This window comes from Pieris rapae, chromosome 3, assembly GCF_905147795.1.
Source record: "Pieris rapae chromosome 3, ilPieRapa1.1, whole genome shotgun sequence".
Taxonomy (NCBI): domain Eukaryota; kingdom Metazoa; phylum Arthropoda; class Insecta; order Lepidoptera; family Pieridae; genus Pieris; species Pieris rapae.
In genome coordinates, this window is record NC_059511.1 from 9602655 (window position 1) to 9621869 (window position 19215).

General features: G+C 32.9%; 2 protein-coding genes and 1 long non-coding RNA gene across 3 annotated transcripts; 2 read left to right on the forward strand and 1 right to left on the reverse strand.

The window, feature by feature from the left end:
* Window positions 1–266: 266 nt before the first annotated feature.
* On the forward strand, window positions 267–8245 carry LOC110997757 (collagen alpha-1(XI) chain-like). Its single transcript, XM_045634697.1, has 11 exons — window positions 267–438; window positions 868–920; window positions 1321–1354; window positions 1521–1540; window positions 2807–2870; window positions 3975–4300; window positions 4959–5061; window positions 6073–6165; window positions 6743–6909; window positions 7407–7601; window positions 8039–8245. Exons 1-11 carry the CDS (start codon window positions 378–380, stop codon window positions 8183–8185), a joined length of 1263 nt encoding a protein of 420 aa, XP_045490653.1. The 5' UTR covers window positions 267–377; the 3' UTR covers window positions 8186–8245.
* Window positions 8246–10187: 1942 nt separating this feature from the next.
* LOC110997761 (collagen alpha chain) lies at window positions 10188–18154 on the forward strand. Its single transcript, XM_045634711.1, has 10 exons — window positions 10188–10297; window positions 10839–10864; window positions 11529–11565; window positions 11962–11984; window positions 12974–13025; window positions 13474–13652; window positions 14402–14477; window positions 14812–14993; window positions 15880–16065; window positions 18000–18154. The coding sequence occupies exons 1-10, from the start codon at window positions 10240–10242 to the stop codon at window positions 18144–18146; spliced, it is 966 nt and encodes a 321-aa protein (XP_045490667.1). The 5' UTR covers window positions 10188–10239; the 3' UTR covers window positions 18147–18154.
* On the reverse strand, window positions 14422–15752 carry LOC123690711. The gene is made up of 3 exons (XR_006751313.1): window positions 15627–15752; window positions 15417–15547; window positions 14422–14549 (listed from the first exon to the last, which is right to left on the reverse strand). It is a non-coding gene; the product is annotated as an uncharacterized LOC123690711 (long non-coding RNA).
* Window positions 18155–19215: the final 1061 nt, after the last annotated feature.

Consider the following 19215-nt stretch of genomic DNA (forward strand, 5'->3'; position numbering starts at 1 on the left):
AGCGAAACAGAAAAATGATCAATCCATCTAGATCGGTAAGATTGTAATCGAAAGAATACTTATAATTAATGAAAAAAATCTGTTAAATTTTGTAACGACTAAGAAAATAATGCAAAGGTAGTGTACGAAGACACCATTTTTACAATCGTTCTCTATCTGAAACTGCAACAACATAATATATAACAATGAACCACAAAAAACCATATACACAACTGAATTATTTAAGCATCTCTAATTTAGTCATTCTTATCTAATACTGTTGACCACCCGACTAAACCATATAAATTGCCACATTAACAAGATAATGATGAATTTAGATACAATGTGTCATTTTTAACCGCACCTGGGACAGTTTACATTAGAATAAAATTTTGAGAATGGTGAATGTTCAGATATTAGTGTTTTTACTATATAGTTTTCAATTTGTAAATGGAGAGGGTATGTGTCTTACTATATTTTGTAATCCTATTTGTACTAGGTATTTGTATTTGTTGTATAGGTAGTAGGTATGTTGTGTTCTTGTGTATCTTAAATATAATTTGTGTTATATTCACTTCACTATTATTATTAATTATGAATTAATAAGACCTAGCTACCCGATTTCGCACAACTGGACCTAATTTTACAAATATTCTGGAACTATTCTTTAATACTTAAAAACTACAGGACTGATGTTAACTATACTTTCACCATTGGCATGCTGTCATAACCCTGAATTTCAGTCTTCTTCTCTCTTTAAAATTTAATTTTTTGAGCAAAATATTTTTGACCTTAACTACATAACCTACTAAAACTTAAAACACACACAGACATATGCATTTAACAGCACATGCTATGTGATATTATACAAATTGGAGCATATTTCAGCAACGGAATCCGGCACTGTATCTACTTCAAGTCAAGAAGCTCCAATACCAGATGTAAGTGGAAATGAATTTACAATATTATCTAAAAATCTATTTTAATAAAAATTTATTCAAGTACTTTTAGCATAGTGTTATGTTCCTTGTTATGTTCATGTTACCGACCGAAAACAAGGGACGGAGAATTCCACGTTTCGTTCCATAGACACACATCGTATATTGATTGATTGATCTCATACAGACCAACCTAATGATTTGATGCATAAATTTTTTTTGGTATTTTTTTAACATTGAAAATATAGCCTATTGTTTTGAGTGGGGACTTTAGGCCCTTTATATCCACGATGCCCTGGGTTGCTGCCCTAAAAGCACATTAGTAGACCTGCCCCTGCTAATTAAGACGCAAAATGGCATGTACTTAATTTGGTAAATCATTATTGTTTTTTCCTTTTTTCAGGATTCTCAAGCCCAAATAATATCAGCTGAACTGAGTAAGTTCTACGACATTTCTCTTAAGTCAATCTTCTTTATGAAATTGTCACATTCAACAACTAACAATAAAATACACTTAGGTATATTCGTATATTTATATGAAATATGATAAATCTCTATCAATAATGTCTCTGAGTAAGCTTTAAATGTTACTTTTTGTTCTAGGAGAATGCGGTTTACGAATAGTAAGTAGAAACATTTTTTCAACGGATTGAAGCTATGTATTATAAATTTATAATTATTTTACATAATTTTAAATTAAAACAAATATAAATGTATAATTATTTTACATAATTTTAAATTAAAATGATTATAATACTTAGCTTCAATTCGTTGAAAAACTGTTTTCTTTAAAAGTATAAAAATTCTCAAATAAATATTTTCCTCTGGATATATGTTAATGAACTCGTGAAAGTAATCTTTAAGAAGTATTTATACGTAGGTACTCGTAAAGCGCAATACACACTGAGCCCGCCGGGCCGCCGACATAATTATGTTGGCAACTTTTTGTCGGCGGTCTAGTTGGCGGCTTCACTTATTCTCTCTTCACTTATTTTCCGACTTGTAGTCGGAAAATTTGGTCGGCGGCATGTCGGCGGCTTGAGATGAGAAATTTATTTCACTACAGGTCGAGTGTCGTCGGGCAACTAAACGCAGGCGTACCCAAGCCGCCGACATGTAGGCGGGTAATAGTGCAGGCGCATGTTGCCGACATGATTCTTTTCATACAGGCCGCGCGGGTTGTGTCGCCGGACTTCGTCGGCAGCCCGGCGGGCTCAGTGTGTATTACGCTTTATAAGCAATACGTGTTATAACTTATAACGATTACGAATGGGAATGTACAACAAAAGACGAAACATTTGTGCGTTTCGTTCGATTGATATACATATATGTGTGACATAGACACACGTGATGATGCCTCATATTTAGTTTTAAGTTTTACATTCTTACCAACCATCCTGTGTGGATTATGATAAATAGATGAGATAAATTAAATTAAAAATACGCTAGCGATTTTAACTATCAACTATTACGTGGTGATTTTTATGAGGGTGAAACGAGGGAAGAGACTACAAATATTAGGTCTAGGCTTCCACTTGCTATAGTAATAGTTGTGCTAATCAGTGAAACAGGGCTGTGAAGAGTCCGAACGACAGAAAGCCACGGAAATTACCCTGCTATCCGAGCCCCGTATGTTTTGACGGGGCATTAGTTCGGGCAACTGGTTATCGGAGTCTCAGTCCCACACTACAGGGAGCTGGTTATACAATGAAGTCCATGCAGGTTTTCCCTTCTTAAAAAAAAGGCCGCTTACTCAGTAAGTACCGTAGCAACTGGTCTGTGGTTCTTGTTGGTCGTGACCAATAATATCAATAAAATAAATGATTTTGCTTAGCTTTTGTTTAGAGTGGAAGCCCTGTAAGATGTTGGTAATAAATGTATTTGTTTAGACAGGACCTGGTTTAACATGGCAGAAAGTTACTGTTTGCTCCACAGCGTACGCCAATCCACCAGGTAAGTTATTCTAATGGATTTGGAATATAATATTATACGATTAATCCCATACCTAGAAATAAGGAAACATTTAGCTTTTTCATATTTTTAGCGGATCAATTTTCGATTGTGATCACTAATGGATACCAAAGGAATGCTTTGAAAAATACTCTTTAGTAAAAAAAGTACAATGTACACAAGTCAGAAGTGAAAGTATATGATCACTCCATATATCTTTATATCTGTATTCACACCGTTTACACAATGTATACTTGCTAATGATAAACAAATAAAAAATCTGCGTTTAGTGCACAACGCGTTATGCGACAGAATTACCATCTAAAGTTCTAATTGTAATATGCTCTAATTATAAACTGCTAAACCAATGCTACAACCAATAACGTGTATTTTTTTCTCGATCTCCCTTGCTTACTCTCTCTAAATCGGTCTCAATAGCTCTCTCATTTTTCTTCGACAAAAGCGTCTCATGACGTTTCCTTCGTAAAAATTTGACTCTCATGCGTCTAAAGAAACTTCAAAAACCACTATTTATTTATTTAGCGGTTAGGTGGCCGTTGACGTAAAAAGTTATACCCGACATTATCCTCCATTAGGCAAAAAAGTCACACAATTTTCAGTCAGGGATAAGGAATCAATTAAAACGGGAACACACAAAAAGGTTACACTGACAATAATAATTTAGACTTTGCATTTAGTATACAAATACAAAAAACAAAACGTGTTTACTAAAATCTTTTGAAATTTTTTATCTTACGCCTTATTCTGCGTTTGTAGAAATAATGACACTAACAATAGAAAAAAACTAAAATATTGACTATAGCTAACTTCAGGGTGTCGGTTTGCTGTGACGGTGGGCGAGCATCGTAAAAACTTACTCTTATGATTATTGCCTATCGCGTCAAAATTTGTTTGTACTTATCAGTTCGGTTGACTGATTACTTCTGTAGCGTTTGTTGGCAGTTTTTGGAAGGATGTTAAAATAAATGAAACTAATTTATAAACACTTTAAATTGAAATTAGGCAAACATTTGACGTTTTTATAACGAGTTCATAGATATATAAAGAAATAGCAAACATTATTTAACTCACACATTAATATTTCAGAGATACCAAAAATAAAGGGAACTCTTGGAGTTACTGGAATACAAGGACTTAAAGGGGAACCAGGATTAAAAGGAGAACCAGGGGCTCAGGGGAGCCTAGGGTTGAAGGGAGAACAAGGCATACAAGGACCACCAGGAGTAAAAGGAGAGCCAGGATTAAGAGGAGTTTTAGGTCCAATGGGTCCTCAAGACCCAGGTTCAGTAGGGTTCCAAAGACGTGGCTTAGTGGGACAGAAAGGTGACAAAGGAAGGATAGGTAAAGATGGTAGTGGGGGAGAAAAGGGGGATCGAGGTTCTACAGGACCTAAAGGAGTGAAAGGTGATCAGGTAACACGATTTTGGATTAACTTAACTTCTTTTTACTTTGCTTTATTAATTATTGGTATTGCATATTTTAATGGTGTCTACTGCTGGTAGGGTAAGATTCAAAAAGAAGTCAAAAATGTGTTAACATGTTTCTGGATTTAATTTAATATTTCATAAACATTTTCTTGTACTTACTAGAACTTTTTGAGTGTCAGTATTGCCATTTGTATTTCCGAGGGGTCTTGATAAAAACGGGAGGAAGCTGATTAGATAAACTTTTAGTTTTGTTAAAAATGGCGCTCATAGTCGAACATAGAGCTCATAGAAAACTGAATAATATTATATATGAACTGAGCGTTATTTACGGCAGTTTTTGCCGCGCTCCATCACTATGTAGAACCAGTTGCCCAACGAAGTATTTCTGAACCAATTCAACTTTCGTTCGTTCAATAAAAAATCGTTTAAATTCTTAAAGGTCCGACAACGTACTCAAGAATTTCCATAGGCACGGTATCAATTATTATTCGTATAGGTAAGCCCAGAGGCTTACCGAATGTTTGTTACCCATTTGGCCCCCTTTTCCTTCAAAAGCGTATTTATTAAGAGGCTGTTGCCGGCCTGTCTGACTGTCAGTAATGTTACATAAATATTCGATATTTTTATTAAATAAATCTTTTAGGGTGCCTCAATTCCCGGTCTTCAGGGACCTCCCGGTCAACCAGGTCCTTACAATGTATACAGCCATCTCTTGAGTGTTGAATCACCGAAGAACGACTTTGGAGGTGGTATTCAATTATTTCAACTTTAAAATAGCCTGTTATATATTATTTAATTAAAAAGCTTAAGCAATAATAATAAAATCGTCACAAAAACTAAATTATACTTTTAGGAGGAAATTAAATAAATGCTTTTATAACCATTAATAAATAACAAATGAAATTAAAGATTCAACAGCATGATAAAAAAAAGTATCTTTTTCATGATCATTTTCCTCAAAGATAAGTAGGTGATCAGCCTGCTGTGCTTGACACAGGATCCAGCGTTTGAGCGAATGTTTAATGCGTACATAGAAGGAAAGTCCATTGGTGCACAGCCGGGGATAAAACCTATGAACCTCAGAGATGAAATCGCACGCTGAAGCAATGCTACAGAATTAACTCTCCTCTCCTTAAAGTCCAGTTTTATAGTTACCTATAGTAACCTACCTAAACTACAACAAACCTAAGTACATATAACAGTGAAAAAATCAGTTGTCTGAAAATTCGGTTTAGTGACCATAGTTGAACGTGACAACGTCATAAGAAAATGCTGATAGAACGGTTGCAGTTTTGAAAATAAAAATTTATTTGTTTGATAGATATTTTGAATGGATATGATATGACAATTTAATTGACCAAGTTACATTTATTTAACCTTGCCTAAAGGGACTCCTTTTAATAATATTTTTTAATAATTAAATTTTAAGGTTAGTTATTAGATATATTTTTATGTTTTAAAATATACATTCTATGTCCATCCACGTTTCCAGTCTGATCATACAAAAGGTTTTGTACGCATAAATACAATTTTAATAATAATTAATAAGAGACGTAATATTTAATAATTAAATGGAACGCCTCAGAGAGAGGTAACGCCGCATGACTCATGTTATTTCGTGCGTGGTGCCCGCTCCATCGAATTATAAGACGTTGTCCCGTCAAAAAATATAACACGTTTAAGATAGCTTTGTATTGCTGTAGGCTTTATGAGAGTTCAAAACTCAAAAAAAATTGATTGCAATTAACCCTTTTTAGAGGTACTAGAGTTTGAAGCGCGCAACAGGTATCCCGGTACCCAGTTGAATCCAGCGAAATCGTGCGCAAACATTGAAGATGATGGCAGTACTGGTATGTATTTCTAATGGGACATTGGCATTTATTAAAATCATTATAAATTACACACAGGTGAATTGTAAAATAGATCGTTATACACAAAACGCTTCAATGGTGCTGAAGCGTTCATGTTTTTTTAGTATACGAGTAGTTGAAGCTATCGCCATTTTTAAATTAATTAATTGATTTCATTGTGAACGGTTTCAATATATATAAAGACTAAAGTATATGGCTTCTACAAACCTTACTAGCGCACGCACTACTTCCAGATTATCTGCGTCATGCGTGCACAGTACGGGGGGAACGTTTCTAGTTTTTAAGTTTTTTAGTTCTTTTATTAGTCCTAATAGGGAACGACGTCGAGTTTCTGGGTCTAAGTCAAGCCGGTTTTCCTTCATCGTTCTAGCGAATGTTAAATGCGCATATAGAAAGTCCAGTCGACAGTGGTGGGCAGACGGGTATCGAACCTTAGGAATGAAAATCGCACGATAACCTCACTAGGCCAACACTGCTGAAAACTGCAACTTTGTCACATACAGGTCGATATTCCTCTTTTGAAGTCGGTTAATATCAATTGATTGATGGATTACAGATGGAGATTACTTTCTGAACCCCGATAGCAAGTTTATTGCGAGGTGTGATTTTATAAAACAAAGCGCGTGTCTTAGTCTAGAGTATGACGAGGAACCTAAACTATGCGACAGGAAGCCATGTTGGCTGTTGAAGTCTGGGTTCAATATTGGGAAGTTTTATAGAAAGGTAAGTTGATTAATAATCCAGTGGAGCTGCTTTAATGCAGAAAGCATTATATGGATCGCAGACAAGGTTTGCCTTAAATCTCTAGCCAAGTACTTAAGTTAATTGAAATAGTATTTCTCTTGGGTACGAATAGATTAGATTTTTGACGTTACGCAAACAGAAAAAAAACATTAAAAAAACAGAAGGCCCCTGGAATCCAGCTGTCTTCGAGTTTTGCGCTAAGCAACATATACGATTCATTTTTATGTATATCTTAACTGTGCCTGACAGTATTTTTTTCTTACAGATTAGTATCGCTATACGTAGGTGTATAATATCTCTGATCGTTAAGCCAGTGTTCATAAGAAACGATTTCGTTCTACCACTTTGGCAAACCCGATTTCCACGAAAGTCTTTTCATTTTTTTTTAACATATAGCATAGGACACCCACAATATGCATTTATTGGTAAAAAAAATCAAAATGATAGAATATTCTAGCTTATTCTATATGTTTCAGCAATTAAAAAATATAAAATATTTAAGCACCCTTACCGGAACGACACATTCCACTCACAAGATTACCATTATTTGCAAATACCTGAGATTGAGTGAAGAATCAAATTTGCAAATACAATTATATCACATGCTGTTAATTGGACCTGAAGCGTCCAACGAGACGCCATTGCATTATAAAGTCAATAGTGAGAATTGTGTAAGTACCTTTTATTATGTCGTAAGTAATAATACTTTCAAAATAAAATAATATATATTCGTGGATAAAAATTCCACCAATATAAATCTACAAATAAGCTCAAGCCTCAATAGGAGTGGTCAATGATAATTAATGTAATAGAAAAAATATTTTTCCTCAGTTTGTTTTGTTAAAAGCGCCATCTCTTGATCGATAATAGAAACTATTGAGTTTCTAAATATAGAGTGTGCGTTTTGGCATCTAAAAATCACTTTTTCGTTGCCTAGAGCATTTATCTAGGAAAGCTATATTCCTAGGAAATAATGAAGTTGAAATTGCGAAGGCGCAAGTAGTTCAATAGGAAACTGTAAAAGCGCCATCTAGTAACAGGTGTAGCTAAAACTTAGGTTATGTGGACTAAACTAGGTATTAATATATTTTATTTTATTTATTTTCAGAATTCAGAGACTGACGAAGGATCTGCTGAAATAGAAATAACCATAATCGGTCCATTCTTACCAATTACGGATTTTTATATAAGAGATTTTAATGAAAAATCTGAACTTATATTTGATAAAACTGAAGTCTGTTTTTATTATAAATAAACGTAAAATATTTTTTATACGTGTGAAGAAAATAAACCTTTTAATGTGTTCCTCGACATATCATCGTGTGTGTTTATATAATGTGTGTTATTTCTATCATTTTAGTCACCTCTAGTTTATAGGTATTATATGCTCATATTTTTACAATCGTTTTCGATACTACAGTGGTAGCCTCGACTGATGATTCTTATTTTATGCAGCGAGATAGGAAAATTATCAATCTACCTAGATCGGTATTGTCTATAAGAATACAGTGAAAATCTGTTATAACGACTTCGGAGGGACTACTCATATCTTGTCGTTAAAACCGATAGTCGTTACAGCTGATGACGTTTTTATTAAGAACCTAATACAATAGAATTTAGCCGGAATCTTTAATTTTGGTCAATAAAACCGGTAGCTTCTAAACGACATCTCAAACGATTTTGACTGCATATGCAGCGAAACAGAAAAATGATCAATCCATCTAGATTGGAAGAATACTTATAGTTAATGAAAAAAATCTGTTAAATTATGTAACAAAGGTATTCAAAGTATACGAGACATGACGCGATCTCGTAAATTTCGCGCCTTCCGCCCGAACTCAGTAGGTAATTAATCCATCATCTCTCACCATCGATTGAAAACAATCTGCGATCTGACCGTGACAGTGGATTGATCTCCTATCTGCATCCCAATAACCAATCCCTACGAGAACAATCCATTTTTTTTGACGGATAGAATGCAATCTCTTCGCTCCTTACCCTCATATTTGAAAATTAATATAAACCAAGTAAAGTAAATAAAACCGTACAAATAATATTGAAATACACATGTCTATGTTTAAAACATCAATTTACTTTTTAATTATTTTAAAAACTGGTGTAAGTTTAAATCTTAATATAGGATATTGGCACAGTTGAACTGTCATTTTCATACAAAGGTCTATCCACATACACCAATCCAAGCTACTATTATATGGATAGCTTGTATCGACAGATGGCTATTACAATCCGTAAAATGGTTATTGGCACACTTTTATCAATAGGTATTTGGATTAAGATGGTCTCAGATGGTCAAAAATGGATTGAGATAGGTTATTAGGTTTGGGCGTTAAACCATATAAGGCACCAAGTTAAAATTAAAAAAGTTATTGAGATTGTCTTAATGTAGAGAGCTTGGTTAAAAGATGATATATAACATTCTACTGCTACAATCACTGCGATGAAATGCGCTAAGATAAATTTAATTTATTTATCTCGGGCCGGCCGGTTGTGCTTGACCGGTTGAGTATTACTTTACTTTGAGGAACCGTTCTCTACCTAAACATCGCTTTTTTTTCGTGGGGAAATGCGTTACGCAGGCGTCCCGCGGCACGGTTGCATGTGAAGGGTTATGTGGGACTCGCCACTGTGCATACCCACTAAAACCCCACGGCCAGCCACCAACAATCGCCCGCAGGACACGGTAACAGCTTAGTCTTGTCCGCATCCAGCCACCCGATCAGCCGTTAAAACTCACGGTCCTCTGCAGCCATGAATGATGTCGAATGGACCTTGGCTCAGCAAGAGCCATTCACATCGCCCTGTTTAATGAAGCTGGATAATGGAGGCCTAAACATCGCTGCCTTAACCAACCGTAAGCTTATAGGGATGATTTAAAACGTAGTGCTTTTAAAGTAATTTGTGTTGAGTGGTTGTCTGGAAGAAATCGCTCTAAAGCGATAAGGCCGCCAGTTGCTTTTCATTAAATTATGTTTAATATATTTTTTTTACCTTTTATGTAATGCAACGAAGTGTTAATAAATAATAAAAAAATAAAAAAATAATTAGATTTCTATTTTTTAAACTGTAAACGTTGAGTATTTGAATGTTTTGTCGTCTGGAAATAGTCATTAATTGATGGAAAATATTTTTGTGAAAAGCAAACCATTATGTATACGCCTTAATTTTATTATCATTTTGCGGCTGTTATCAAAATTCAGTTGACCAATGGGATAAACCCGCGATCGTAATTCGAACAGGATAACTAATAGTTATTTTTAAAGAGACAGTGCTTTTGAGCGTACATTAACAATGGTGATTGTTCGCACGTTTGTGTTTTTAGTGTGTTTTTATGTAATATATGGAGATGGTAAGTTATGAAGTAAATATGGCTTGAAAATACGAAAACGTTACTTTAATTATTGGATTTTGTGGTTACGAATAACTTTACTTACAAATGAATGGCTAGACCTCGATATCGCTGAATAGGTTATAAAAACGTAATCAAATTACCTTAAAACCTGATTGGATTACATATACCTTTTTAAAAATGTATATTTACAAACTGACTACAATATTTATATTAAAAATACGTTGACTCATATCAAATGATGTACGTCAAAAACTAAAGAGACTTTCTATCAGTAAGAATAAAACTATCGAAATCGTTATGACTGAAACCAATTTAATGAAAGTTATTTCAGTTTCGGAAATTTAAGGACAAGAAAACATTATCAAATAATATGCAATTTCCCACATTGCATCCTTCTTTAAATCGGTTAATAAAGTAGTCGTAAATTTGTATTTCTGTTGATTAAAAGGTGCATTTATTTTACCTGATATAAGAATGATTTATGTGGTGTCTATGAATACATATACTATAAAAATAAATGTTTTTTTTAAATTTCCAGCCGCTGAATTCAGTACACCGTCTAATGTAAGTATGTATATGTCTGAGTATGTTTGTATGTGATGTAGACAGTATTATAAATGTAAAAAAGCTTCGATACCCTATATATTTTATTGACAAAAACTACTACAATTTAAAAACATCTTACATCTGTGAAGTTATACTAGAAGGGCACACAAAATCATATAGAAACCGGAGTGCCATGTTTAGACACAAGCTTTTTTCCAAATTTATTAATAATTGCCATTAAATAGGTATGGTATGCTTTGCTGAAGAAAAGAGAAGAGATAACGCTAGATAGTTTTTTTTTAAATTAAGTAAAATGTGAGAATAATGAATAGGTAGGTTTTTATCATTCTTATTTTTTCAGTAAAATGATAGGGCACTATCTCATTTGTATGCGGTATTTTATTGAGACCTTATTTTTCGAAATTGAAAAGAAATGCTCTGCCGTGAACAAACTTACATCAATTTACGTGATTAAACAAATAATTTTCTGGATTTATATGTTCAGAACCTTTATGAAGACTATCAGAAACTATAGAACCAGTGGGTGTGCTACGAGAAATTTTTTGTGCTCACCTTAGCTTCATTGAAACAAATTAAATTGATGAATATAAAAGGATAAACTATATATTATTCAATTTTACTTGCAATATGATAAAAGAGACAAATATTTTTAATATTACAGGAGATTCCAGAGGAGCCTAAAATAGAAGCTGTCTGGGGTATGATATATGAATTATTTCAAAGAAAATGACAGTTGTCTGTCTTTGCACATAAAAGTTTTTCAATGAAAATAAATCAGTAGCGCTACAACCTTTTAAGGTGGGCCTCAGAATCTGTATCATGATCATTTGTTAATGTAATAGGCAAGTAGGTGATCAGCCTATGCCTGACGGACGCCGTCGACTTTCTGGGTCTAAGGCAAGCCGGTTTCCTTACGATGTATTCCTTCAACGTTCGAGCGAATGTTAAATGCGCACATAGAAAGAAAGTCCACTGGCCGTCCGGGCATTGAACCTACGTACTAAGGGATGATAGAGGCACGCTGAAACCACAGGCAAATACTACCCACACATTTTCTGTTAAATTAATTTTATAATTTTTTTTTTCTGTTTCAGATGAAAAATGCGCAATACGAATAGTAAGTATTAAGTAAAATATATATACACTAGCGGATCCGACAGACGTTGTCCTGTCTACACGTCTTTAATTTCAAAATTTCAATTTTTAATAAGCCATTTTGATGAAAATTATTATTCAAATGTTATGACAATATCTAACGATCCAGCACATGGTCACACACGATATAACACAATGATAACAAAACTTTTTTTAAATTTCGGGACAGACTAAAATTAAAATTCGAATATTATTTAAAATTTGACACTGCGATGGTAGCGCCGTCTGTCGGATCCAATGTAAAACATTCCAAAATCAACAACAACTAATAAATTGAAAATTAATTAAAAAAACATTGTCCAGCGGACAAAATTGTGAATCTAAACCATTCCCAGATCCCCTTGAACACACACAAAAAATTTCGTCTAAATCGGTCCAGTTGTTTAGGAGGAGTTCAGTCACATACACACGCACACAAGAAATATATATATTAAGATATATTTGATAATTGGAATATAAGATAATTCGTGATAATGTTTAATGACGTGTAATAAGTAATACCTGTGTAGTAGGTATTACTTATACCTTATTAAACAAATATCGCAAATTTATTTAAAGTAGCCTGTCCAGCACTAGTCCCAGGCCCTTCGATCAACTAAATAATCGTTAACTGTATAGTATACCTTTTTACACATTTTTTTAAATACATTTCTTATATTGATTAAAAGGCAGAGATCAAAGAGCCTCTGGGATTTTATTCAAAAAAAGGATTCCTTCTCTCAAAAAGTATTACAAACTTTAGATAGTCTAGTAAGCGGAAATTGCAGCCTGCGTTTGTTCCGAGTATTAACATTATGCGTATGTTCTATTCTAGACAAGTCACGCTACCTTCATATTACTAAAATGTAATGTGTTTATGTGAAAACATTTCTTTTCTTAGCTTCTGTATTTACTTAATTATGAACGGGGTCAGTGGTGTAGTAATAAATCACCTTACATAATTTTTTTTAGACAGGTTCTGGCTTGAAATGGAAGGGAAAAAACAATGCCTGCTATGCACCAGGTATGTAATCTACGCGCCCGTTTTGTACTAATTTTATCATACTTTCTTGATATACAGAAAGAAAATTGTTTATTAAATACGCAGTAGGCGTGTTTAATGAACCAGATTTATATTATATAACTTTAAATTTGGTTAAATAAAAAAGGAAGCGCCAGGTACTCACTTTAAAGAACATACTAAATGTAATTTTCACGTACATGAATGTAGTTTTCTATATAATGAATAGTCAAATATGTTAATAAGTTTATCGGCCGGTAGCGTACTCGCGAGTCTTCTAGTATTACGAGGGATGGACACTCGTTTCCTTAGACGTGCGAACAAAAGTTAGTTCTGCATAAAAAGCTGAAATCTTTTAGGGACAAATTCAGAATTCGTTCACAGTTTTTTTTATGTATCCCGCAAACTCGCTTTACACACAATGATATATATACGGTATATCCACATCTAGGTCAACAAGGAGCACCTGGTCCCGTTGGTCCTCCTGGTATTAAAGGTCCTAAGGGATCGCCTGGTATACCAGGGCCTATGGGAGAAAAGGGAATTATTGGAGACCAAGGTCCACCAGGAGTTCGGGGACCAAAGGGGGAAAAAGGCGCGCCGGGAGAGATTGGTCAAAAAGGAGAAACGGTAATAATTTTTCAATTCTAATATTTAATTAATCTTTCTATATACTTGTGATGCCTGTAGCGCCATCTGTTGGTCAAATTATAATCTAACACCTCACTAACATCTGACATAAAAGTCACAGTTACATCTATGTTAAGTAAAATAAGATAGGAATGGTTAATGATAAAATTTACTTGTTCTTATCGAAATTACTTATATTTGTAGCGTTTATATATTACATGAATATTAGAAAAAATCAAAATCAAATTCGTTTATTCAGTGTAGATGCGTCTTAGGACATGCTTATGAATGTCAAGATTGTTTACAAAATTCGCGAAAGAGCAAGACTACGCCATCCGTTCTCTAAACTACCAGGAGTACTTGTTAAGAACTGGCAAGTGTTATATACCACAACGTCATTAAAGTTAAATAAGTAAAAAAAATCTATTCTGCGATTTACCACATTCACCATCACACAATGTATTCACAACACTTAATAATTTTATCAAATGCTTTGTTCATAGTATTGTATTTATTAACATAACTTTGACACATTTTAAGAAAACACTTTTTTAACAGATTGAAGTTATGTATTATTGTAAACTTAAAATTATTTGAACATAATGTATAATTAACATAACTTCAATCCATTAAAAAAAGTATTTTCTTTAAATGCCTTGTTATCATTTTGTACAGATTTTGATTATGCTATTTGAGTCTATTGATATAACGTTCAGTTACAAAACTCTTATTACTTAAAATATTTTCAGGGAGATGCGGTAACGGGCCTTCCCGGTCCTCCTGGACCTCCAGGACCTGTTCCTAGTCCACTGGACCAGTGCAAGGGTATTATTCTTTCTCAACACAATATTGAATAAACAACTTCCATAGCTTCAATGCAGATCATTTTTACCATATCTGTAAAGACAAGAAAGGAAATATTTTAAAAACAAGGCAAAATACCGTTGATTGTCGACGTTTCAGTATGTTACATGTATATTTAAACCCTGGTGAAAATGACGAAATCTCCATGCAAACAAGTATATTTTCAATTTCTTAATTACAAACTCAGAAAAATGTGAAATTAAAGATATTATTACTAGTTCTGGTTCATTGATAACTTTTTACAATTTCATGCTTTGAATGTGTGTTTGGCTAATATTATTTAAATGGATTTCAGGCGAATTTTACTATATTAACCCAATAGACAAATTCTTCGCAAACTGTGACATTAAAAATAACAACAAAGTTTGTGTCAAATTCACAAGTAAAAGTAAGAAATGGCATAAAGTCTGCGAAAAAGCCGCGCCATGTTGGCTTCTACAGTCAAATTTAAATATGGACGAACTATACGGTGTAAATGTGAGTAAATTTTTTATGACTCTCGGGTAATGATTTTCTAACCACATTCCTATGCTTGTATGTTTGGTAGGTGTGAGAATAGATCATAACAAAAAAAATCATAACTCCTAAATAATAAGAAAAGTTGTCCACACCTCATTCTTGTTTTTTTATGTTTTACTATTAAACAAATACATTAAAAAGTGTCAATTTTTATTGGCCATATATTCATGACAGATTTCCGACACTAGCCTGAACTAGCCTCTCAAGGATTACAAGAAATTCTAATTAATGGCCCCGACAATGAAATTGCTCAAATAAAATTCCTCTTCTCTCATATCCTTCTACCTAACCATATGTCAGTTCTTTTATAATTTTAATTTATTATCGAATTAATTAAAATATAACGATAAATTAAAATGTGTTCTGGTTGGTCAATCCCACCTTGATTTGGTCGTCACTAAAGGTTAATTTGTTAGTTTATTTAATAACGAAACTCTCATCTTCCAAATTTCAATTCCAATCTTATTTTATATGGAATTGATAAAATTCAAATAAACAATTGTGTTGTTGATCTGAAAATAAAGATATTTATTTTAGTAATTACACACTATAGTAACTATATTATCTTTAACTTAACTAACAATATCCTACCTGAAAATAAAGAAACGACATTAAATGTCTATTAGTAACATTGTCAATCCCTTTTTTAGCTTATTACAATAACCTCGCAATTAACATTTAACGCAATTAAACAATATTGATTTCAATTTTCATTTTTCAATCACAATGACTTTTACTTCTGTCAAACTTCAAACTAACTGCTTTTTGCAACCGCGATGGCTGTAAACGCCATCTAGCATATAGAAACATGCAAGTTTCTTTACACATATTATATTTATTACAGATGTATGCCAATATTGAGTATTTAAGCAAATTCGAGACGTTGCATAACACGCAAACAATCGAAATGGACTGCAAATACGTTAGCATAGAGAACATGAGAATTTTACTCCTACACAGCCTCAAAATAGGAATAGATGCTACAGAGCGAACATCGGTGCATTATGAAATTATTAATAGCACTTGTAATGTGAGTATTAATATTTATTTTTACATATTATTTTTAAAACATTTCAAAAATACTTTTAAAAAATTAAACCAAAGCAAATGGCCAAACCAATATATGGCATTTATTAAGCTAATCTAAAATACATCCTAATCATTACGCAGGCCCAGAAGGCTCATCTATATATCTGTTTATATGTCTAATAAACAATTATCAATGAAATTTAGAAAAACCCATCATTGTCTTCTGTACCATGTTTTTCTTTAATATTTACTAGCGACCCGTCGCGGCTTCGCACGAGTGTACATTTATTTCTTAAAAAAATTAATATTAAGTAATAATAAAATTTAAAAGTTATTTAATATTGTGGAACTTTTTTGATATCATAGTTTTCGCAGCGCGTTGAAAATTTTTTATAGGCTTTTTTGTTACACCTTGCATTATTGTAGTTTTAGTAGCGGTCCTTATTTTTACTTGCAATTAAAACCTACAATCATCGGTGATTATGTAACATTCAAACGGTGAAATATTTTTTAAATCGGTCCAGTACTTTTCGAGCCATTGTTGAACCATACTTACATACAAATCTTTCTTCTTTATAATATTATTATATATATATATAAATTGATAGGTTTTTTTTTTAGTTTGGTTTCGGAGAAAACGTATAATAATAAACGTATAAAAATCTTAATATCTGATATTGACCAACTTAGTGATAAATCTAGTTTTTTTTAAACTTTACAAATGAAATGTTATTGCTTGAGACGCCTGCTCGAAATATAGAGCAATGTTGCGTAAATGCTGTTTACCATAATATATAAACAGAATACTGTTGAAACAACACAGTTGTTAAAACTCAGAGCATAGTAACTGATAATGTATTTTATTTCTGTTTCTATTATTGATACTGGTAAACTATCGTATATAAAATTTTAATTTATCATTTGTAAAACAAATATTCTAAATATACAATAACCAACAGTACCAATCACCCGAATCCTATTCTGTTTTTGAATATAACGCCTGTCAAAATCATTGAGCAATATTGTGCGCTGAGTGCTTTGCCTAGTTGAAAAACTAAGTTGTAACAAAAACATAAAAATTGTTCTTGTTATTCTGACTACTCTTATACTCAGTTACGTCAATTTAATTATCGGAAATAGTTGATTTAATAAAAATTATAGTTTCCCGAATTTTAATGATAATTTGTACCAGAAGCTGGAAACCCAAATGAATCTCAGCAAATTACATATATAATATTTTTCGACTGTAGATAAAATGGAATTAGCCCAAAGATCTTATACATGTTGAGGGAATGGTTGGTAACCTAAACTGGACTTAGCTAACTAATTTAGTTACGCGCAAACAATTGAAACGAGTAATCAATGTAATTAGTAACCTAATAAATTTAATGAATACTTAAAAATAACAACACAAAAAATCCCGTCTCAATGTTTTTCAAAATCACTCCGAAATGGCTCGACGTGGTATTATGTAAGTAAGTTCTGTCAATCGGACAACATTTATTTTACATCCCCCTATATATTTATTTTTTAATGCTTTAGACAATTTTTTATTTTATTTTATATTTATATGATACAGCATACAAAAAACATACTGAAGGATTATGGGTCGTTTATCAAAGAAACGATAGTAATTAGCACAAATATAACTTTTATTTCTTAACTTTTACTTTTACTCTCTTGGTAATAAGATGAATGACAGCAAGAAATCTTCATATATAGTGTTGCCACCTAGTTAAATTTTCAAAAACTATTTTACTTAAATTGCTCAATACATACAATCCTTAATTTTCAACCCTCTACGATCAACTCCTATTTTTATTATAGTATCTTGTATTTTATTTAAATCAAAAAAAAATCCTAGAAATTATATAATATATGGCACTACAACTTTTGCCGAATCGGCTAGCATTAATATGCAAATGTTTTTTTCAGAAAGACACCGAGGATGGTAAAGCCGAATTGCAAATAACATTGCCCGGCCCATTTTTGCCAATAACTGACCTTTACATCGCAGATAGTACTGAGCATTCGGAACTATCTATTAAAGTCGCTGAAGTCTGCTTCTATTACATAATTTAGTAAATGATTTAATATTGTTTTATTTAAATAAATCACAAATCTTTATTGACCGCGTGTTTAATGCATATAACCCTGTATTTAGAGGATTACTTCCCGACTTAATGATTGGAAAAACGACAAAACAGACACGGAACAATACTCAAAATATAATAATAATAATTTATTTGCAAAAATGTATGTTCACATATTCTGCCTTTTACAGAGAAGTACATTGAGTAATAGCATTATCGTCAATTCTTATATCATTTGTAGTGATTAAATATCACATTATTACGTTATCAAAATTCATGCCTCTTAGGAAATAGGTACGGTTTTATAGGTAAGTTATAACTTTTAAACTTAAGAATTTCCAAGTATAAGAGCTACCGGCTAATATGAATATTTAAGTGTTTGTTCAAAGTTAAGCGTAAACCCAAAGTGTAAAGTCTAGAGTATAAACATGTAAGTATTCTTTGTAACCTGTTAGTATACACCATACTTATAGATTACTATGTGTACATTCTGCGATATGTCATACCTTGATTATGACGTCATAGCTATTATACAATATCGAAACCAGCCATTTGGCCAAGCATAGATAACATAACGTCCAGCCCGACGCTCCTTGTCTCCTCCATAACAAAGGTTATACGCCCGCCCAAGTGCCGTCCTGCATCAGCACGTCGCAAACCATCACACCCTTAGCGAGGTCTGGGGAAATCTGATCCTCGGATCGAAGAGATCAGACTCGTTGAGAATTGGTGGACCTGGAACTGGAACACTTGTCACAAAATCAAAGTCAAAGTCAAATCATTTACATATTCCAATTAGACCACCTAAAATGGCACTTTTGACGTTAAATATAATATAAAGATGATTCTAGTTGCCCCTTCCAAAAGGTAGTTTCGTGTGGAGAAGAATGGGCAAGAAACTATGTTATACTTACTCTTTTAGAATAGAATTTACTATACAGATCTATTATTGTATTGGTAGTATTCATGTTTCTCACATATTTACAAACATCCAAACCGTAGTTATACATTAATGAGTAATAAAAAAAAAACAATAAACAGTGTGTAAGATAAAAATA